At 46.2% G+C, this 23,922-nt stretch overlaps 1 protein-coding gene across 1 annotated transcript in view; it reads left to right on the forward strand.

Moving 5' to 3' along the window:
- The first annotated feature begins 206 nt into the window (after window positions 1-206).
- LOC103545526 (protein disulfide-isomerase-like protein of the testis) overlaps window positions 207-23,922 on the forward strand; it is a 32,747-nt gene continuing 9,031 nt past the window's right edge. The window contains 8 exon segments of the mRNA XM_070568361.1: window positions 207-436; window positions 4,383-4,591; window positions 11,434-11,576; window positions 11,578-11,641; window positions 18,005-18,138; window positions 19,024-19,161; window positions 22,092-22,202; window positions 22,283-22,408. Of these exon segments, the coding sequence (XP_070424462.1) occupies window positions 4,390-4,591; window positions 11,434-11,576; window positions 11,578-11,641; window positions 18,005-18,138; window positions 19,024-19,161; window positions 22,092-22,202; window positions 22,283-22,408 (918 nt within the window). The 5' untranslated portion in view covers window positions 207-436; window positions 4,383-4,389.

The following is a 23,922-nucleotide window of genomic DNA, read 5'->3' on the forward strand; positions in this document are numbered from 1 at the left end:
TTCCAATCTATATGCCTGAGTTCAGGAGCATTCAATGCCACACCGTGCCCCAGGGTGTTTTGTTTCTGGCCCTCCATGTGACCCCCAGCCCCCGCCTTTGTCCATGGGCAAGCTCCTCTCAGCAAGGGCAGGGCAGGGCCCCTCTTACTCAACAATGGCCCATTCTTCCCCAGGGCCACCCCTGGGCCTCCAGCACCCCGGAACTCAGAACACTGTGGCTGAGGCTGCTGTGGCCTCAGTGTGTCCAGGAAGGGACTCCATTTCTGCCTCTGGATTTCTTGAGAACACCCAGCTGCCTGCGGGTCCTGCTCAGGTCACAAAGGGAACCAGGAGCCTGTTCTTCAGGCCACGACTTCCTTCCTCAAGTGCCCCAGAGTTTACTGGCCCAGCCCTGGTAGGGCCCCAGTGGGCCTGAGAGTAACCAGGCTTCCTGCAGGTATGAGCTTGAGTGAAGTGGCAATTCTGACTGACGGGCCCTGCCCCGGCAGCCGTCCTTCTGCCAAGGGGGTCACAGATGTAAGTGTGGATTTCAGCCTAAATGGCTACACATTAGGATCACCTAGGGGGCTTAAAGAAAAAAAGATGCCCAGACTCACCCCACCCCAGACCAATGAAACTGAATCCATCGGGTTTGGGCTTGAGCATCAGTAATTTTTTAAAGCTCCCTGAGAGATTCTAATACCAGTCATGGTTGAGAAGCACTGAAATGGACTGTGGAGTTTGTGTGAGAATTAAATTAGGTCATTTATTCATTAATTAATTCAAGAAACATTAATTGAGCTCCAAATCTGGGCCAGGCATTGTCCTAGGAGGCAGGAAACAGCCACGAAGAAAGGCACTTGCATTAAAAAGTTTAGAAACATAAACAAGGTACACTAAAACATAATCAGGGGGCTGGCCCTGTGGCTGAGTGGTTAAGTTCGCATGCTCTGCTGTGGCAGCCCAGGACTTCGCTGGTTCGGATCCTGGGCACAGACATGGCACTGCTCGTCAGGCCATGTTGAGGCGGCATCCCACATGCCACAACTAGAAGGACATGCAACTAGGATATACAACTATGTACCAGGGTGGATTTGGGGAGATAAAGCGTTAAAAAAAATAAAGATTGGCAACAATTGTTAGCTCAGGTGCCAATCTTTAGAAAAAAAAGAAAATAATCATACACAATTTGAAGCAAACAGGGGTCATGGGGCCGAGAACGCTGGAAGCAGAGGCAGGGGGAGACAGAGCAGCCTGGGAAGATCCCTCTGAGTTGCTGGTGTTTTCACTGGAACCTGAATGACCAGAAAAGGCTGAAGAGCAGGGTAAGGGTGTTCCAGGCAGAGGCAAAGGCCCTGAGGCAGGTGTGCTTGAGGAGAGAGAAGGAGACCAGCATGGCTGGTGCGCTGTGAAAAGGACAGTGGGGTCCAGAGCTGGCCAGTGGGGCCTGATAGAACCCAGCACAGGGTAGGATTGCACGTGATGACAAGTCATGGACCCCTTAACAAGACAGCAATGTGATCTAAGTTACGTTTAAAAGAGAAATTGCTAACTGTTGTGTGGGGAGTGAACTGGAGAAAGCAAAGAGAATAACCACATAGAAAGTTAAAAAAGAGAACAAAAGAATCCTCTGAGGAGCTTTCAGAACATACAGATATCTAGACCCCACCTTGAGCAATTCCGAATTAACTGGTCAGACGAAGCATCAGTATTGTCTTAAAAGCTCCCGAGAGAATTTTCATGTGCATCTAGGTATAAGAAGTGCTCATCATCATGTCTTCACAACGACCCTGGGATGCAGGGACTATTCACCCATTCTACAGATGGGGACGCTACACTCTGACGGTGGGCTTTGCAAGTCTGAGGATCTGTGAACATCGCCAAAGTCCAGGATCTGAGGTGCGGGCGTGAGGGCAGCGTGGTCTGGTGACTTAGACCCGAGGTCAGCAAGCTTTCCCTGTAGAGGGCCAGATGATCGATATTTTTGGCTTTGCTGGCCACACACAGTCTCTGTTGCAACTACTTAACTGGGAATTGTAGTAAAAGCAGCCACAGACAATAGTAAAGGAGTGGGCGTGGCTGTGATCCGATAACAGTCTTCACAAGGACAGGCAGCAGGTCATAGTTTGCTGACCCCTGGTGTAGACCATGGGCACTGGGCTTAGATATTCCTGAGCCCAGGTCATGCTCCTTCATCCACCAGCTGGGTGATCTTGGGTGGGTCTCCACATTTGTGAAGTGGGCACCATGACTGTACCCACCTCTCAGCCGCACCGTGAGGATTAATGGGACGGTGAGAGTAAAGCTCCAATACTGGCCTAATACACAGTCACTTATTTATTACTGCGGGCAGGCCCGGCCCTGGGAACTGGGGCTGCCATGGGGAGCGAAGAGAGACGGGGCTGGGGTTTCAGCCTGGAGAAGGGACAGAGGGCGGGACCCCTTTCTCAGGACCCCGGCAGCATCAGGGCTCTCCCCTCTTCCCCATCCTCCTCCTCCTGACGGGAAGGCAAGCCTTTATCTCCTTTGGGGCAGGTAACCGCTCCTTCTGACAACATGCTCTTCCAAACCCAGAGTTTACAGCAAAAACATCTTTCTTTCTTTTGCCCAGTTCTTGCGATCTGAGCCCTGGCTTACAAGTGCCTTGCCCCTGCTATGACTTTTAAAGGCCTGCTTTGAAACCAAAAACCAAAAATCTGATTTTATTCTCTATTGCCAGCCTCAGCCCTCCCCTTCTGAGGCAGGACAGAATGCCACGTTGAATGGTGGAGAGAGGTTAAAGGATACCAGGGTGGGAGGATGGGAGCCTCAGTTAATGTCTCAAAACATTGTTCCCTGCATCCATTCTGCAGCGGGGCACTAGAGAGGTGGTACGTCATTGCGGTTAAGAGCATGGATTTTGTAGCTAGACTGCCTGGGTTAAACTCCTGACTCTGTCATCTGTTAGCTGTGTGACCCTGGGCAAATTACTTAAGCTCTCTATGCTTCATTTTATGCTCACTAAATGGGGATTATAATAGTACTACACCTACCTCATAGGATTGTCATAAGAGAGGTGATGACACAGAAAGCACTAGAAGTGTCTGGTACATGACAAGTATGTTTAGCTACAGGTGTTTATAAAATTTAGCACTGAGAATTGGTCACAATTCTCTATATACTAGGCCAAAAAATTACGTTAGAAGATCTACTTTAAAAAAATCTTCACACAATCTGCCAAACATATTTCCCAGGTAAATATCAAGTGTGCATTCATTCATTCATTCATTCATGTTGATTTTCCTACCAAAATGCCAGGTGCTAGAAATGCAGCAGTCAGCAAAGAAGCTAAGGTCCTTATCAAGTTGTCTGAAGGAGGGACCTAGAGCACACCTGCTGTCCGTCTTCTTATTTGAGACGCTCATGTAGGCTGCATGCTACACGGGGAAATGGCTCTATGCTTGAGGAGAACATGCCAAGAGCTGAGGAGCTGATTCTATGCTCTAACTTGCTGGGAAAGACATATGTTATTAGAGAGAGTGGAACTCACAGGAAGGCAGCTGCTGACCAGACCATTCGAACAGTGAAGAATGGTCAAATAGATAATTAAAGGCCAAGGAAAAGAGAGGAAGGAAATCATGTTATAGATCTGATATGCATTCTTATGGGAAGGAATCTAGGTCATATTTCACAAGATTCCGTAAGAAAATTGGAACACTGAACGATACACATACCTCATTCCATTTATGTTTCAACGTGTACATTCAAAGTTGCACTCATATAGGCATTTGTAATCGTCTGTAAGGATTCATTCCAAACTACTAACAGTAGCTTTCTCAGTGGTAGGATTAGGGGAGAGATTTTTATTTTCTACTTAACACATTTTTATTGTATTGTTTGGAATTTTCAGAAGTGTATATTATGGTGATGACTTTTGAAAGAAATATTTGTACTTGAGGGGAAAATCTGTTCAAAAATCAAATGGGGTACACTGTGAGGTAGTGAGCTTCCCATCAAAAGAGGCATTCAAGCAGGAGCTGGAGAAGCATGAAGGAGAGGTTGTGATGGGGGATTGGACAAGTTGTCTCTGAGATCCAGAGGCTCACCCTAGGACTCTGGAATGGGACTAAAGTGGCCTCGAGTGGTGAGCATGTGACTCAGCTTCCTGCTGCTCTGAGTGGGGCCCTGCCGCCTGAACTACCCCTGTGTAGTATTCATGGACCCTGAGGTTAACGTAACACTTTGCCTCTGCTCCAGCACCGCTGCTGAGCTGTGGGCACTGCTAGGGAGGCAGTGGCCATGCTCAGGCCCTGTTCTCCATTCATGGACTGGCCCAGCAGGAAAGGAGATGGGGAGGGAGTGAAGACATGGGGGCCCGCCACCTATGTTGATAAGGACTCCTGTCCTTCCTCCTGCCCCTGCAGGACAGCCATGGAGTGGCTCTGGATGTCTCTGCTGCTGGTGGCCTCTTGTACCTCCACTGTCCAGGGCTCACGAGAGGTGGACGTCAAGGAGGCCAGCATCAACACGTCCCAGCCCTTGCACATCCTGGTGGAACGCAACCTGCTGGTGCTCACACCTGCCGGCCTGACCCACATGCTGAACCAGACCCGCTTCCTCATGGTGCTTTTCTGTGAGTGTCCCCCACCCACTAGGTGGTGGTGAGGGGTGGGCTGAGACCTACCTCCTTGCTCCCGGGGCCAGAGGAGTTTCATATCTGGCTTCAACACGTATGGTTAATATCTTATCATCCCTATTTCCAGAGAGAGTACTGACGTCCGGGGAGGTCAAGCAATTTGCAAGATCTACATTGTCCTTTAGTCTCGATTTGTGTGGGTCCTCTGTCCCACTGAAGGCAAGGAGCCAGGCTTTCCCCTCACGTGTCTTTCACCATTCGGAACCTCAGTTCCCTCCTCTGTAAAGTGGGCATGAACACAATGCCCACACTGAGTTATTGTGAAGATTAAATGAGACCATATGATAAGTTGCTGGAACACAATAGAGCGCAATAAACGATGGCAGCTATGGGCAAGCTCTTGAGAAAAGATTTTTAGACCACCACCTTTATCATCTGAGTTTTGCATGCCCACTTTCATTCTTTGGACGGATGCTCTTTGCCTCAGCAGACACTTTGGCAGCAAGAACAGGCTTCTTTTTCCTGAGGCGTTGGCACAGACCTGGCCTTGGCACAGGGTGGGAGGGATTTTCATAACAGCTCTCACACAGCAAGCCCTCACTGTGTGTGGGGCACTGTCCTTTGGAGCTCATTAAATGTGAAGTCATTGAATCCTCACGACAACCCAGTGTGGTGGCACTATTCATGTCCCTATTTGGGGACATGTCACAATTAAAGTTGAATGTACATCTGTTCTTAAAAAAACCAGGAAGCATTGGCTCACATTCCTGCCACGTGATAATTGGCTGGAGCTGAGTAATGATGTCCCCTCTTGGTCAGAAAACACGCTTGTCAGTTTCCTTATCCAGCCACCCCCACATAGCACACCCCTGCCACATCCCAGCACATTCAAGTTTGTGTCCACTGCCTGAAATTCAGGCCTTCCCACTCCTTCCTCGACTCTTGTCTCTTCTCATTTGATACCTTCTCTGTGAGCGATGCCACTTCAATGGGGGAGTTGAGGATGTGACAGCATCAACTTGCCCTGGGTCTCACTGCCTCCTCAGCGGGCTTGCGCAGCCACTTCATACCAACAGAGAACAAAAACATTCTCTTTATGCCCTTAACCTTGACAGCTCCCAGAAGGGAAAATCTGATCAGCTCATTTTTGCCTCCATCCAACATGGAGCGTGCCTACTGCATAAAGTTCCATCAAAATGGTTGCAAGCCTCTGACCTCTGTCTAGCCCAGGATGTTCATGGTTTCCTTTGACCTAAGTGCCAGGGGATGTGCTCAGTTTTACTTCAAGCCCATGGAGCAAGACCTTGCAGGAATGATCCAGTTTGGGCCATTTTCTTTACGAGAGTCTGGAGCAGGGCAAGCAGTCTGCTTTGCTGAACGACTCCTCCAGCCGGTTCCCCACAGCCCCCATCCACACCAGGACTCGGGCCACCACCTGAGCATCTGCTTCATGGCTCTCTTCTCAGGGAAGAAGTGAGAACCCTGCAGCCCTCCTCCGCCTGCGGTGGAATTGTAAGCTAAGGATGTGCACAGGTCAGACATCTAAGCCAGCTGCTCGTTTTTGCCGCAGCCCTAATCTCTGAATCCTGGACCCAATGCGGGTGTTAAAGGATTTAGAGCCACACACTTTGCACAACACAACCCACGTCTCCACACACATTTAGCCTTCCAAAAATGGCACAGCAGGTGGACAAGACTGGGAACCTGTCCCGTCTGCATGAGAATGCGAGACTGTCCAATGATTACTCTGTTTTAATCGGGGCAGAAGGGCAAGTTCCTGGCTCTTTGGGCTTCCGTCTTATAACTTAGGGATTGATGCTGATTGAACCTGGGGCTGCACAGGGAGCCTCTCAATTCTACATTCTTTAATTGCATTTGATAACCACCCATTTGAATTCTTTGAACTTAAAGCATTCCAACCAGAGGGTATTTCAAAGCAGTGAACACCAGCAGCATTTTTGTTATCTAGAAGAGACACTCAAACTCATTACCTTTGAATATTTGATTCCTTCCAATACACAGTTTAAATCAAAATGAGTTCTCAAAAACTGGCAGGCCTTCTAGAGTGACCTGTGCAAAAACTAATCACTTGGGGAAAGCATTACAATAGCTTTTTTCCAGGGAAAGATTGGCTCTTTACAGAAAGGATTTTTCAAATCTTGTCCTCAGGGAAATACTGCCCGGGTAACTCTCAGATCCTTAGCTGCTGCCCAGTTTCTTATCTCTCTGAGGATTCCAGGCTCAAGAGCCAATGGTCAGCAGGACCTTGCCTCTTGGATGTCCCTCACTTGTCTCAAAGGCCACATGTGTCGAAAATATACCTCAGCGTCTTTGATTCACTCCCAACAACCTGCTTCTTTTTACGTCCTGCCTTACCTGACAGCACCACTATCCACCCAATGTCAAAGTCAGAAGTCTCAAGGTCACTCTTGACTCCTCTCTGTTCGCATCTCTAATCAGCCACCAAGTCCTGCTGATACCGCCTCCTAAAGCCCTCTGCAATCACCAATTTTCCCCCTTCCCCCAGCCACTGCCTTAGTTCTGGCCTCATCATTCCCCATCTGACCCACTGCAGCATCTTTCTAGATGGTCTCCCTTCCCCTCCAGCACTGTCTCTACAGTATTCCCAGAGATAGTTTTTTTCTAAAATGCAAATCTGATTGGGTCACTCCCTAATTAAAAACCCTCAAAGATTCTCTAAGACCCCAAACTCCTTAACGTGGCTACAACATCCTCTGCTGGAGCTAACCTAGGCCTACCTCTTCACTCCACTTGAACTCTATGGTCTAGACCCTCAGTGATTTGTGGTTACCAGATAGGGCACATTGACTCGGGCCTCAGGGCCTTTACACTTACAGTTCCCTCTGCCCATGGTGTCCTTCCTGAACTTCTTCACCTGGATTGTGAGGCTTAAGTTCATGGAGTCACCTTGTCAGGAGTCTGTGTTCACCTTCACTCCCACCTAGTCGGGCTAGGAGGTCCTCCCACGTGCTCACACAGCCCTCTGCACCCTTCCTTTCATAGCATTTGCCACACTGCATTGAAACTGCTGTTAAACTTGTGAGCTCCATGGGGCACAGGGGCCAAATCTTATTCATCTCCTGATTCCTAACATCTGGTCCTGTGCTTAGAGAATGGCAGGCCTGGAGAGAAGCTGAACGAATGAATGAGTGAATGAAATGAGCTTTCTTTTGGTCCATAATGTTCTCCATGAATGAGACAAGGAGAATAAGGAAGAATACATTTAGAGGGGAGAAGCCAAAATGAGATTTATCAGGAGCAATGTCTAGGATCATTTAGTAATTGTCCCTAAAGCAGAGGCAGCAAGACTCTGCTCTGGGAGCAGGTGAGACAATGAGAGTGATGATGATGAAGATAGTTATGTGGATGAGGATGGTGATGAAGATACTTATGGTGATGATGATGATAATGACAACAATGGTGATGATAATGACTTTGCCATTTACTGAGACCTGCATTCCAGGCACTGTGCTTGGTCTCATTGCTTCCATCTTACATCAGAGCAAATAAGATTCAGAAAGGTTGGATAATTTGCCCAAAGTCACATAACTGATAAGTGATGAGGCTTAGATTTTAGACCAAGTTTGACACCAAAATTGGTGCTCAATCCCTCTTACAAAACTGCCCTGATAACTGGAACATTCAATCATTCATTGAATGTTCAATGTCAATCAAGTCAATCAAGACTCTGACCACTTCTCACCCCCTCCACTGCCACTACCCTGATTCAGGCCATTACTGTCTCTCACCTCGATTATCACCGTGGCCTCCAACTGGTCTACCTAGATCCACTCTTTTTCTCCTTCAGTCTAATCTCCATATAACATTCAGAACAATCCAGTTAAAGAGTAAGTCAAATCGCATCTACCTCTGTTCCAAACACTCCAGTCCCTTTCCACAGCCCTCAGAGGAAAGTCCACTCAGTGCCCTGCAAGGCCCTACGTCATTTGACCCTTTTGTGTGCTGGTCCCAGCCCATCAGTAACCAATGTTGCTGTTAGACTGGCTCTTGTGGTTCTGATTATGATTGCAAGACCAATAACCATCAGGAAAGTTTGAAAAAATAGAATTTTGTTACTTATAAGACCCGGAAATTACACAGCACATCTGAGGCCAAACAGTGAGGTCACAGGTAGAGAGAGAGAGAGAGAGCGTGGGCCTGGGGTTCTGCTTTTACTAGGGTCGAGGGTGGGGGCCTGGGGTTTTTGGGCTCACTCTTTATTGGTGACTTTAAAACATAAGAGCAGGAATTTAAAGCACAGGAAAGAGAGAGAGAGAGAGAGAAAAAAAGTGGCCCAAATGATCAATTATTGAAATCAACCAAGATCTCTGAATCAAGGGGCCTCACTCAGTGGGGCAGGCAGCCTGGTTCTTTACCTAGTGTGTGGCAGGCAATGTGTTTATTCCAGATAGTCCTCTTGCAGTGGATGCCTCTTTGAAATGAATGCCTTGGCAATCAAAGCTTAAGTCAGACACTTGCATTATAAACAAGAGAAAAATCCCCAACTATCAGGGCTTATACTATAGACCCCCACCCCAGCTCACTCTGCTCCAGGCCCAGAGGACTTTTTGTCATGTCTCAAACATGTCCCCCACACTCCCACCTCAGGGCCTTTGCACTTACAGTTCCTCTGCCTGAAACGTTCTCCCTCCAGATTTCCGCATAGCTTGCTCCCTCACCTCCTTCAGTCTTTGTTAAAACATTCCTTCCCAGTGAGGCCTCCTTTGGCCTCCCTGCCTGCTCTCACAGTTCCCCTGACACTCCCAACCTGCAGCTCTGCTGCTTCTTTCTCTAGAGCATCTAGAGCATCGTCACTTAGCATCTAACGTGGCATAGATTCTACTTCCTTATTTTGTATACTTTCTGCCTTCTCCAGTGAGAACAGGATTTTTATCGATCTGTTCATTGTTAAATCCCCAGCACCTAGCATAGTGCTTGGCGCATGGTGGATCCTAAAAAAGATTTGTTGAAGGAATGAATGAACGAATGAATCCTCATTACTATTAGTGTTAGGTCCCATCCATTTAGCTCTCAGGTCCCAGCATTCCAGCTGTCACACCTTTCTCTCACTTCCATTTCGGACACCCAGGAGCTCAGGGTTAGGTGTGGCACCTCTGAAAGCCCCACCATTTGGACAATCACTCCAAGTGTTTGTCTTGCTCTGAGGTTCTTCCCTTAGAAACTCAGATTTGGATGCTTTGTCAATCAGCAACCCTGAGCAGGGCATGACTGAATCCACAAGGAAGCCAGGGAGAGCCCCGAGGGCCAGAGCTGGTGGCCAGCCACAGGACAGCCCCTGCTGGAGTGATGGATGGTGGCTATCGAAGGCAATGAGGGTGACAGAGCAGGCAGTGGAGAGGAACTGATCAGTGAAAAATCCCTCTTCCTGTCCATTGATCAAGGGTTTAACGAAAATGATCCTTCACTTTCGGATTCCGTCACAGGAGCAGGTATGCTGACTGGCAATGGGGCGTGTGCCTGCTGGGGCCAGCTTTCTGGTTGTCCTTTACAAAAGACCTCTCTGTTGGACTTGGAACTTGTCCATGGCAGTGGTGGTATTCTGTACTTTCTCCAAGTGCTCCAGATGGACAAGGGGGCTTGAAAAAGATAAAGTGTTCTTGCTTGAAAGGGAATCAGTGACCCCTCGTCCTGGCTTGGTCCACATGCGGCAGACATCCGGGGCCAGCAGAGGGACCTGCAGACTCACAGTGTTATCCGGCGAAGGCAGGCAAACTTGAGAGCCATTTGATCCCCTCCCATTTAGACCAGGAAGGCCTCTCCCGCTGCCAGGATCAAGAGCCAGCTCCCTGAGGCTGTTTCCAGAAAAGGGCTCCCCCTTCTTACCCCCACCCCACTTGGCTCAGCAATGTAAGGGGTGAAGGAATCTTAATCGCAGAATGTCAAGGTCTCTTCAATGCTCTCCCCAAGGGGATGGGCTCAGAGAGGGTAAGGGGCATCATAACCTCCCCCCACCTCAACCATTCCCACACCTGGCCTTCCCTACTTGAGGGTCACCTGACATTATATGCAGCCACAGGGCAACTGGCGGGGCCCAATTTGGCCTGTTAGCTCCAGAACTCTCCACCAGATGGCACCCACGCTCTCTTGTTCTCTCTCGCCCAACCCCCGCCCCCCCCCCCCCCAAACTCTCTCTCTTCCATATAATTTCTTACCATGGAACATTTCACAATAATAATGTCTGTAGTAATAATAATGAATTGTGTATTTACTACATGCCAGGCATTATGCTAAGGGTTTTACAGACCCAGTGAGGTTAGAGAGCTGAGCAGGTCTGGATCCTGGCTATACCCCTCACTGCCACATGGCCTCAGGTGAGCAGGTCATTTCATTGTGCATCAGTTTCCTCATCTACAAAGTTGAGATAATAACAACAACACCCACCCCATAGGAGGACTGGGAGGACTAAGTGACTTAATCCACGCAAAGCTCTTAGAAAATCATAAGCACTATATCACTCGTTGTTAAATACATCTCATTCAACTCTGACAACTCCATGAAATAGCCACTATTATTTTCCCCATTTTACCTGTGATGAAAGTGGGGCTTAGAGAGATTGAGTGAGTTGCCCAAAGTTGCCCAGTGTTGCTGAACCCAAAGAACCCTGATGTGTGTCTTCCAAATTGGCCAATTCCATGAATCTCGTGTCTCACATCCTGTCACTCTTCTGAAAATTTACCCATTAGCAGCAGAGCACGAGAAAGGCCCAGGAGCTAAGCAGACCAAACAAAGCCTCCTCCTTGGGAGAGGGGGAGGGGGTGAGGCTCTAGCGAGTTCTGTCTTCACACTGGCTCTTTCAGACAACCCATCCTCGAAGCAATCCAGGAACATGGCTGAGGAGCTGGGCAAAGCTGTGGAGATCATGGGCAAAGGCAAGAACGGGGTCGGCTTTGGCAAAGTGGACATCACCATCGAGAAAGAACTTCAGAAGGAGTTTGACATTAAGACAGACCCCAGATTTGAAGCTGTTTTTTGAGGGGAACAGATCAGAGCCCATCAGCTGCAAAGGTAATGGTACGCGGGCATCAGTCAAGGTAATGCTAGCCAAGGAAACACATAAACACCAGCATTTCAGTGGCTTAACACAATTACACACTTATTTCTTGCCACACAAAGCCCAGATGGCAGCCAGAGGGTGGAGGTGAGGGCTCTGCTCCACACAGTCTTTCATGGACCCAGGGTCCTTCCAGCTTGTGGCTCTGCCCTCCCCTACAGCCTCTGAGCCCCCTGCTGTTTCCTCTTTATCCAGCCAGTAGTGGGGACAAGGAGACAGAGTATCGCCACTGGTGGTGTTCATGGCCCAGGCCTGGAAGTGGCAAATATCACTTCAGTTCTCATTCCATTGACCAAAATTCTGTTACATGGTCCCACCTGACTGAAAACTGCAGAAATATGATGCTGCTCTGTGTCCATAAGGAAAAGAAAATAGATTTTGGTGAACATGTAGCTGCCTGCACCACAGCTTGCATCTCAGCTGGTGGGCCCTAGAGATGGGAGAGTGAGGTGCATGGCTTACAAACTACCAGAAACCAGAAAGTAAGTCCCTACCTCCAGCTCCAAGACCCCGCCCTGATCTACTTTAGAATGGTTTTGACAGGGTCCTAGGCCAAGGAAGCACTGGTAAACCCAAAGGGAGACTGGGAGATGATGGAACAAGATGGGTTTGGGGCAGGGTGACTGCCAAACACTTTAGCTTCTGTCATCATCCATTTCATTCATTAACTCATTCAATCACTTATTTAACACACTTTTATTGAGAACATACCATGTGTCAAGCCGGTCTTGATACCGAGGATGCTTGAAGGATTATGTGCCTCAGTGTGGCACATGGTACGTCCTATCTTTTTAAATGTTAAATACATGAATGCATAAATGTATGTATAATCAGTGGATGGATGGAACAAAGCTGATGAACACAGAAGTGCCCAGCACAGTCCCTACTATGCTAGTACAGTCATGTGTCACTTAATAATAGGGATATGCTCTGAGAAATGCACCATTGGTTGTGCGAAACATCATCGAGTGCATTTACACAAACCTAGACAGTATAGCCTACTACACACCTGGGTTGTATGGTACTAATCTTATGGGGCCACCATTGTGTATGTGGTCCATTGTTGACCGAAATGTCATCACATGGCTCATGACTAGGATGTTCCCATTATATACGTATTGAATGAGTGAATCTCAGGAAACTGAGATTGCCTTTTGCAGCTCTGGTATTTAGCAGGCTTGTAAGAAGCCTGTTTGAGTGTTACTGCAGGAACCAAAGGGGTGGGGGTGGGGAGAGCCATCTCCTGCATGGGCTGCTCCATGCCTTGCAGTTCTCGGGATGGACACAAAGGGGCATGAGACACACAGGCCAGATTTGCAGAGGACAGTGCTGCAAAAGGGCCAACCTCAGGGCAGGTGACATAAAGGGCCAGGCAGTGCTGTGGCTCCCAGTAGGCTTGTGTGAGGGTGGCGTGTGCAGGGGGTAAGAGAAGAGATGGGAGAGAGGGCAGGAGCAGTGAGAGAAAGGACAGAGACTGCTGCTTCCTACGGATACTGAGTGACCACTGTCAAGGATGGTGACCCCCTGAGCCCAAGCAAGGAGCCCTTAGTGAGTGTTGGCTTTGAGGAGGGCTGAGAAGAAACGAGAAGCCCCAGGTCACTTTGGTAGAGTCCACATCTGCTCATGAAGTGGCTCAGGTTCTGCGATGCCCTCACCTCCTGAAGGACAGGTGAGAGTTAGAGGCAACAAGGTGACAATGTGGCAACTTCCAGACTGTCTGAGCCCTGCTTTGTGGTATGAATCAGCGCCTGGAACCTCCTCTGCCATGGAGGGAGCTTCAGTATCACCCCCTCCAAGAAGCCTCTCTGACTTCCCGGGTTGGAGTGCCTGCCCCTCTTCTTGGTCCCCCAGCACCTGAGCTTCCTCCATCAACGCCCTCACCTCACAGAATTGCGTCTGTTCCTCATCGTCTACCTGCCTGAGAGCACAACAAGGGCAAGGATCTCACTTCCTTTCCTGGGTCCTCCGAAGAGCCTGCCAGAACTGGCAGATGCTCCCTGGCTTCAAATCCTTACTAAGTACCACTTGTACACTGTGTACCACTGTTCCAAGAGGAACAACCACTTCTTCTTGTCAAATTTCGATGTCCTCATCTGTAACGTGAGGATGGTGAAAGCATCTACCTCCTAGGGTTACTGGGAAGATGAAATAAGTTTGCAAAGCACAAGCATATGTATTTCCGACACATATCAGAAGCATTTACCGTATTCCAGGCACTGTTCTAGTCCCTTCTCACATGTCAAAACAACCCACTGTAGGAGATGCTTTTACAGCTGGGGAAACTGAGGCATGGAGGAGTGGAATAACTTCCTCAAGTCTCCCCAGCTAATAAGCAGTGGGATCCATAAATCTTTTCTGTAAAGGACCAGGTAATATTTTAAGGGTTATGGACCAGACAACCTCTGTCGCAACTACTTAACTCTGCTGATGCGGTGTGAAAGTAGCCACACGGAGGCAAATGGGCGTGGCTGTGTTCCAATAAAACTTTATTAGACAATCACTTGACAGGCCAGATTTAGCCCATGAGCTGCACTTGACTGACCCCTGTTCTACATTGCGCTGCACTCTAAGGAAATGGCAGATATGGTTATTATTATCATCAACTATTAGTTTCCTGACCCTGGTCCAGTGCCTGGAATGCTTAGGTTCTTAAGGAATGGTTTTTTAGTTTGAATGGGATAGAATTGCAGGAACCCACTGCAGGCAGGCATGGGGTAAGAAGCCAGCCCATATTTCTGCTGGGCTTGCCCATCCCCCTTCTTCCTCAGTGTTACCACCCACCAGGGAAAGAGACAGCGGGATGCTGGGAGGAGCCAGGGCCTGGAATTCAGCACAAGCACTAGCTGTGAGAACTTGAGCCAGCCTTCCAATTTCTCATTTTCTAAGCAGGATGAACAGTGCCAGTTCGGCGGACTTGACAGGGCTTCCCTGAGCTGAGAGGGACGACAGTGCTTTACTGGTTTCCTGCACTGTGACTTTTATGAAAACCTCCCTAGGAGGCAGGTGGAGTTTAGTCCTTGCTGGGTCAAAGCCACAGTCCCTGTCCTCTAACCTCCGTGGATTGATGGTGGGAGCTTGGCCTTGGCCATCTCCCTGGTGGGAGGGAGAATCAGGTGGCCTCCAGGTCCTCAGTTAATGACGCATTCACAGCTTGTGCCTGGAAATATGCAGCAGAGCGACAGCCCCAGTTAATCATGGACATAGTGTTCACACTTTGGTTGTCACCGTGTCCTCTGGCTCAGAGCCAAGTGCCAGGAGAGGCACCTGCCCAACAGGGGCAGTTCTCAATTTGCAGGCACTCAGGGACAAACCATATGCCAAGTTGAGAGCTACCTCAGTCCCATGGGGTCTAGCAGGGCAAACAGAACTCATGCATTCCAGAGAAGAGAGTCCAAGATCAAGTTCCTTCAGGCTGGCTTCTCTAATGACTCATTCAACCCATCCATTCATCCAATAATTATTTCTTGGGCACCAAGTATGGGTCAGACATTACAGGAGCTACTGAGCAAGTTAGCCAAAAATCATAATTTCAGAAAGAGACAGACTCAACGAAGAAAATACAAAAGGTCATAAAATAGAGAATGACAAGAAGGGTGTTAAGACCAATTGAGAACTGAATAAGCAGGAGGAGATGCCCTTGAGAGCTGAGGAAAGGGCAGCCCAGGCGGAGGGACTGGTGGGTGCCAGAGCCTGGTGTGCTGGAGGGTAAGGGTGTGGCGGGAGCTCAGACAGAGGGAGAGAGCAGTGTGAAGTGAGAACAGAGCAATGATTTTGATGACCTGAAATTCTAACCTGTTTGGAGGGGTTTTGTTCACCTTTTTTGATATTTCAGAATTGTTAAACAAATTATTTTCAGGGCACTTACAACATAATTTTTTCAGACAAAAGCCTATAAGAGAACGTTTGTTTTGATGATCTGTGCCTGTTTCTTCCTGAAAGTTGGCTCAGAACACCGTGAAAATAGAAACTCAACCTGGTGGCTGGAGTCCACTTGGAGGGGGTGACTGCAGTGGGGCGGAGTGGCATGGTCTGAGGGTGGCATGAAGCCTCGCCAGCCCTCTGTGTCCCTTGAGGCCATCACATCCTCCTCCAATGAACTTCTATAGGCCTGACTCACTGTGGCTTTTACAATGGACTAATCTGTATCTACCAAAGCTGAATACAGCATCTCCTATGACCAGAAATTCCACTCCTGGGCATGTGCTCAACAGAAGTGGGTACAATGTGCCCCCAGAGACATGCATGAGAATTAATTCTTTTTTTTTTTTTTTTTGAGGAAGATTAGTCCTGAGCTAACTGCTGCCAATCCTCCTCTTTTTGCTGAGGAAGGCTGGCCCTGAGCTAACATCTATGCCCATCTTGCTCTACTTTTTTGTTTTCTGTGGGACACCTACCACAGCATGGCGTGCCAAGCGGTGCCCTGTCTGCACCCAGGATCCGAACTGGCAACCCCTGGCCGACAGAAGCGGAACATGCGCACTTAACCACTGCGCCACTGGGCTGGCCCCAAGAATTAATTCTTAATAACCCCAAACTGGAAACAATCCATATGCCCATCAACAGAGAATGGATAAATAAATTGTGGAATATTCAGACAATGGAATGCTACACAGCATTGGGAAAGAATCTACGAGGACACGCAACAACATGGATGACGTTCACAAACGTAACAAAGCCAGACCCCAAAACACACACTGTACACGGTAGGATCCCATTTACATGAAGTGCAAGAGCGGGCTGACTAATGCATGCCATTAGAGGTCAGGATATTGGTTACCCCTAGGTGAGGTGGGCTGGGCTGGGAGGAGGCCCGGCTGGGACTTCTGGGGGACTGATAATGTTCCGTTTCTTGATCAGGGCAGTAATGTTCATTTTGAACACGTCAACACTCTGATGTGTTCATTTTGTGAAAATTCATCAAACTATACATTATAATTTGTGCACCTTTCTGTATGTAAATGTACTTCATTATAAGTTTTAAAAATGGCCTAATGTTCTTAGGAGGTGTAAGCAAAGACATTGAAAATAGAGTCCTTCCCAGCTGATTTACCAACTCAGTGTGCATTCACCAAGCCCCATGCAGAAATTTGTCCTGCTCCAGGGCCTTTGCACAAGCTGTTTGCTCCGCCTGGCAGCCTTCCCCTTTCCTTATTGCCTCCTGATTAACTCCTATGCATCCTCCAGTTTTCAACTCATAAGTGACTTCCTCCAGGAAGCCCTCTTTGACTTCACAGTCTAGGTCATGTATCTTTGCTACAGGCTCACAGAACTTTGCTTTTGACTACTTCCTTTAGGTGTACTTATACACTTGTTGGTGTAATTATTTGATGATTTGCCTACTTAACAGAACAAGAGCTGCAAAACAGTGGCACAGCACTTGATAACATAATAGGCCCTCAATGCACATTTGTCAAATGAACGAACGAGTGAAGGAATGAATGACTGAGTGCAGGAGTAAAGGCCTGCACGTGTGGTCCAAATCTCCTCACAACACACATTGCTTTATCTCATAAACTAATTTCAAACGTTCCATTCTATTCTACAGCAGGCTTTAATATAAAATAATATTTTACATTACCTGCCATCACGTGAAATTGAGGATCCTGGCAAACACAGTCCATCTGTAGTCTTGTGCACATTCTGGCCCAACATTATGTCTCCCCAGATATGCTATATGTGCCCCAATTTCAGAAGCTAAGACTTTCGTGTGCTTGGCACCTCCCACATGATAGCTGAGAAATGGAAGTTGAGATCTATGGCCTTAGCAGACATTTGTGGCTCAGCTGAGAAATTGGAGGCACAGGGAGATAACGGAATTTTTTTCCCATGGTCACAGAGCTAGCTAGTCTTTTAATTTACATTCTATTTACTTATATATTTTAAAAATACATCCATCTTCCTGTCACATTGGAGAGTATATAAAAAAAGAAGGCTGGGCATGCTTCCTCCTGGGTCTGATTCCCAGGTTTGCTGGAGGGGTGGCCACTGGCAAGTTGAGCCTCAATAGCCTCACCTTCAAAATGAGGAGAGTAAGAATATCTATCCTGCGGAGTTGCTCTGGGGATGGGATACGTGCAAAACTCTCAGCACCGTGCCTGGTCCTTGGTAAGCACTCAATACAGTTTAGGGGCTGCTGTTAATGTTCATGCCATGGAGCTTGAGCGTGGGGGAGGGGAGAGTGGAAGAACTGAACTTGGCCTTCCAGGGGTGGGAGCCCAAGACAAGATGCTTCTACTCATTAAGCCTGGGGAAGACAGGCCTTGCTCCAGTTCAAGAGGAAACTTCCTTGGGATCCGTTTAACTGTATCTCTCTCCAGGAGTGGTTGAATCTACTGCCTTGGTTGTTTGGTTGAGAAGACAAATTAGCCAGAAAGCATTTTTGTTCACTGATACCCAGCAGGTGGTAGAATTTGTGAAATCCAGGCCCTTGGTCATCATTGGCTTCTTCCAGGTACTGGGTTCAAGAGGTGGGAGGGGCCTTTTTGACTGGTGAAGAGACCTGTGTCTGGGATGGGGGTGGTGGGAGGAGAGGTCTATTTGAGTTAACTGCAGGCCCATTCTTCCTTTCCCACTGAGCTGGTTTTCTGGGGGAACTGCACAGTTAAAATGAATAAAGAAAAAATGGAAGCTGAAGTGGTAGGAGAAGCTAACTAGAAAGTGGAGAGGAATGGAGAGAGAGGAGAGGAGACTGACATATTCATTGAATTGGTTTTGATAGTGTAACGGAACGTTTGGGGTTCATTTAGAACATGACTGAATAATAAATAATTTGCAAATTGTTTTTCCTTTTGGAGAATGAGTTTCTTACACGTCTTAATTCATTTTCCGTAATCTGATGACTTCACTGCTTCTCTCAGTAGAAGTTAGAACTTTGGTATTATATTTATACATGGGGAGAGTATGTGCCTCTTTCTCTTCCATCCCACTTTTTGACAGCGTTTTTCAGTCCCAATTTTCTTTCAGGCTAAAGAATGAAGGCTGAAACGACAGCCATATCTTGATACCAAGTTTGTATTTGGTACCACCTGTGGTCAAATCAATTGCTTCTTCTGAAAGCAATAACAGGATAAACATTTAAAAATCTCAACCCATGTTAGAACATCCAACACTGTTCTATTCAGAAAAGGTCAAGTTTATCAATTCTCTCCATTCTTCTCTGTGAATTTGCCTATTTTGGCCTCAGTCATAGCCAGAGAAGAGGATTTAGGTGACCCAGCAAAATACCAGAACTTGGAAAGGAGGGGAGATGAATTGGTCACCATTTCTGCCTTGCCCTTAAAAAAGCCAGGCATTCTGCTTCCTACCAAAGCCTCACCAAACATCCTTCCCCAAACAGGATTTAGAGGAAGAAGTAGCGGAGTTGTTCTACGATGTGATCAAAGACTTCCCAGAGCTAACATTTGGAGTCACATCAATTAGCAATGCCATTGGGCGTTTCCACGTCCCCCTGGACAGTGTTCTGGTGTTCAAAAAGGTAGGACTTTGACCCTACTGCTGGTGAGCGGTCTCTAGTTCAAAACAGTGGACTACGCATGTATGGAAGGGCTTGGGTACCAATTCTGTTTCTTCCACCTGTGAGCTAAGTGCCTTCTGCAAAATCACTCTCCCACTGTTTCTCTGGCCTTTCCAACCATTCTCCATTGTAAGCTGCTCCTCCTTTCCTTAACCAGTAAACATAATTCATTAAGGCTTAATCCTCTGCCCTGTGTATTACTCTGCTCCATGCACCCCCTTCACACCCTGTATCAGCAATTACCATCCATACACCCATGACTTACAAATCTCTATCTCCAGCCAGAATTCTCTAATCTCCCGATTTTTATATCTATCATCAGAAGTCTCAAGATGGCCAAGCCTAAAGTCATAATCTCTCCTCCAAATCTGTTCCCAGCATTTCTCTCTCAATGAATGGTGCCACCATCTCTCCTATCTCCCATCTGAGCAAAGTCAGAACACCCAGGCATCATTCTAACACCTCCCTCATCACCCCTCACAACCAATCCACCACCCCAATCCTACTCATTTTAAATCCAAAATATCCCTTAAATCTATCCGTTTCTCTCTACTGCTACCATCCTAGGTCAAGGGACCATCATCTCCCACAAACTGATGCAGCATCCACCCTAATGCAACATGCCACATTCTCTCTTGTCCTCTAAAGAGTAAACTTTCTAAAATTCAAATCTGATGGTCACATTCCTCCTTATCACTGAAAATCTTTAATGGTTTCCTGTTACTCTTAGGATAAAGACTCAAGTCCCTAAAGAGGCCCACAAGGCCTTCCACAGTCTAGCCTCTATTACACACCTTCCTCCTCTCCCTCTCTGGATTCTAGATCTGAGCTGTCCGATATGGCAGCTGCTAGTTACATGTGACCATTTACATCAAGATTTATTAAATTAAAATTTTAATTCCTTGATCAAACTAGCTACATGTGGATAAAGGCTACTATATTGGATAGCATAGATTTACAGAGCATTTCTATCATCACAGAAAGTTCTGTTGAAGAGTGTTAGTCTAGATACTGTAGTCTGGTTCCCGAAACATGCCTTCCTCCCTCCCACACAAAGCCAAATCCTTACAATAACCATGTTACTGAGAGACGTGGGTTAAAAGAGGTTAGGTTGCTTGCCCAAGGCCATATAGGAGGCAGCTGGAGTGACATCCAGATCTGCTTGACATTCAGAGAAGACTGTGACACACTTCATTTTCACTTGGGCCCACGGAAATTATTGAAAGGTTTTAAGTTGGAGAACAACCTGATTTGTGTTTTTGAACGGGACAACGTGGAATCCAGAAATAGTTCCAAATACATTTGGAAATTTAGTATATGATAAAGATGATATTTTAGATCAGCAGGAAAAATCTGTGTTATTCAATGACTGGTGTTAAGAGAACTGGGTAGCCATTTGGAAAAAAAAAACAACTAAAGCTAAATCCATATATCACTCTTTCCATCGAATTAAATTCCAGATTGATCTCTGATTTAAAAATATAACAATGAGACCATGTAAAAACTAGAAGATGCCATGGGAGAGTTTGCTTTCTAAACTTGGAATGGGAAAGCCCCTTTGCAAGGCATGACAGAAACCCTAGAAACTATCGAAAGTAATACTGATAAATTTGGGCCACATAAAAATTTAAAAGTTCTGCAGAATAAACCCCATCACAAAATCAAAAGCCAAACAGCAAACTCAGATCAGGCATTTGAGGGGAGACTTGGTCTATCTTAATGGTTAAAAGCATGAGCATTAGATCAGACTGTCTGGGTTGGAATCTTGGCTCCATCTCTTATGAGCTTAGCAAACTTGGGCAAGTCACTTCACTTCTCTGTGCCTCAATTTCCCCAACTAAAATGAGAGAAATAATAATATATAGCTCAAGGAAATGTCATGAAGATTAAATGAGTTTATGCATATAACACGTTTAGAACAGTGGCTGGTACAACATGAGCTCTCAATAAGTCTAATTAGTATTATTAGACTATTGTTATGACCAGAAAAATTTGGACTTTATCCAGAGGACAATGGGGGCTATGAAGTGTTTAAGCAAGAGAATGACATGATCAGATTTGCGTTCTAATATCATCAATCTGGCTGAAGTGTGGGGGATGCATTGGAGAGAAATAAGGGGAGAAGTTGGAAGACCATCAGGAGACTATTGCAGGAGTCCAGGAAGAGGTTTGGACTACAGGATGGGATTGGTGGAGATGAAGAGAAGGAGATAGAGTAGAAGGAAATTAGCAGATAGCTGCTTCTTTCTCCTTCCCCCAAAACTTTGATCCTGGGCTACAGAGAATTATATCATTCCCTGTGTTAGTCCTCAGGTCTTTCCAAGAAGCAGTCACCAAATAGGATCAGACATGCAAAGATTTATTAGAGAAAATGCCCGTGAAGGAAAACAGAGAGGATGCTGAGGGAGACTCAGAGAGCCATCAGGCCAGGATGTAGGTCTGACCCTTCAAAAGGAAAGAAGGTTGAGTGAAAGAGTCTTCGACTGCAGTGAAGTTCTTAGAAAGTTTGTCAAAGTCATCATCAGACAAGTCCTGCGTCTCTCAGAAATAGTATCCCTGACACGTTCAGTTATTTGTTAGAAGCAGTGTGTGAGAAACTGCTCAGCATCAGCATGAATATGTTGATGGATTTCAGAGCAAGGCAGCCGCAGCTGTCAGTCACACTCCCTGTCTTTGTGGATAGGAGATTTTCATGGCTGCCACATTCCCATATCCTATCCACAGGCTAATCTACCCAGTCATCCATATTTATTAAGTACCTAGATTATGGATTATACTTGTCACCATGGTGTGTTCCTTTTATCCAAGGGGAAATTTGTGTTATTCATATTTACTAAGTGCCTACATTATGGAAGCTACCACCCTCCAATGTTTTTCTTCTTTTGTCCAAGGGAAAAATTGTGAAACGCCAGGAGCTTATTTATGACAGTACCAACAAACAAGTCCTCAGTCAAGTCATAAAAGAGCACCTCACAGATTTTGTTATTGAATACAACATTGAGGTCAGTGAGCAGAGACCCTGGGAGAAGGGGAGCTGGGGCAGCTGTATGCATAGAATGACCTCTTTTCCTTGTAATTTCAGAATAAGGATCTGATTTACGAATTGAACATCCTGAACCACATGCTGCTCTTCATCTCCAAAAGCTCCAAGTCATTTGGTACGATAATGCAGCATTATAAGTTGGCATTGAAGGAATTCCAAAACAAGGTTTGTGGAAGGTGCCATTGCTCTTTGGGGCTCTTAGATGGGGATCCAACACCTCTAGACTCTGATGCCATTTGCCTGCCCTACTGATTATAAATTAACCCAGGAAGGATTTGTATTTGCATACCAATTTCCTGATTTGCATATAGATGCTATGTATTATTCACTATTTAAACCAGCCCCCTCCCTTCTTCTTGTCCAGTGTCTTTTTCTTTCTTTCCAAATGCATGCTCCTCCTTCTTTCATCTTTTTGATAAGTCTACTACGGGAACATGATGGTTCAGCTGGCTTTTTTGATGGACTAAGCGTGGGTGACTGCAGTATGGGTAGCATTTGGCCTGGAAGTGAGGGGCATGAAAGATCCCTCCTGCCTGAGGTCAGGGAGTGTGAAAAGCCTGAAGGTGTGACACAGCACAGATGATCTGACAAGGAATTGCTGAGATTCTGGGCTTTAGCATCACACAGACCTGGGTTCAAATTCTCCTCCTCTTACAAGTGATTTTGTCTTAGGTGAGTTTCTTAACTTCTCAGTCTCAATCACTTCATGCGTAAAACAGAGAATTTCTGTGCAGAATTGGAAGCGCTATATGTAAAGCAATGAGCAAAAGTATGATACACAGTGCTTCTTCTTATTGCTATCATTATCATCATTAGAAACAAATCTGTTTTTCCTAAGCACTATATCTAAATTTAGGTAGTTATCACCACCTGGACTATGGGGGCTATTTACTTTATTTTTCTCTGTGTTTTTATAAGAAATACAGTAATGGAAGATTTTTTCTTTTGAAGAAAATTATTCTGGAAATCAAATGAAACAAATAAAATCCTGGAAACCCAAAATAAGCACAAAGTAAAGCCACTAGGGCATGAACATTAGGGCATGAACATATTTAATGTTCATGCTATATCCCACCACATTGTCCTCCAGGAAAGTTGCTCCAATTACAGGAAAACTTCTAGTGAATATATTTCCTGGCTTATTCAATTTTAAACCTCAAGATTTTTGATGTAATTAAATTGATCACAATCTGATTACTTTCCCTATATTTCTCCCATGTTATAATAGTCAATATTCACCCACATTTTCTTCTAGATTATATTTTAATTTGACTCTTTAATCTAGGTGGAATTTATTTTGGTATATATTGTGAGATGAAGTTCTAAATTGTCTTTACCTCCATTAACAAGCTTCCCAAATGCTATTTATTATTTGGGCTCCATTTTAAACCCAAAGATAAAGCATTGGATGAATATTATTCCAACAGTTCATGTCCCCCATATCTTATCTTATTCACTTCTAGCAGTGTTTGTTGAAAGTATACAAGGATGGTTTTCATAGGTCTGCTTTGTTTTTCACAGTCTCCCTACCCCCTAGAAGAGTGTCAGGCACATAGTAGGCTCCTTCATATTTTGATCAGTGAATGACCTGAGAGTGTCTGATGTCACTCTCTGCGGCCTCTAACTGGTCTCCCTGCTTCCACTCTTGTTTCTTCTCTGCAACCAGAATAATCTTTTAA

Source organism: Equus przewalskii, chromosome 12 (assembly GCF_037783145.1).
Source record: "Equus przewalskii isolate Varuska chromosome 12, EquPr2, whole genome shotgun sequence".
In the NCBI taxonomy this organism is placed as follows: Eukaryota; Metazoa; Chordata; class Mammalia; order Perissodactyla; family Equidae; genus Equus; species Equus przewalskii.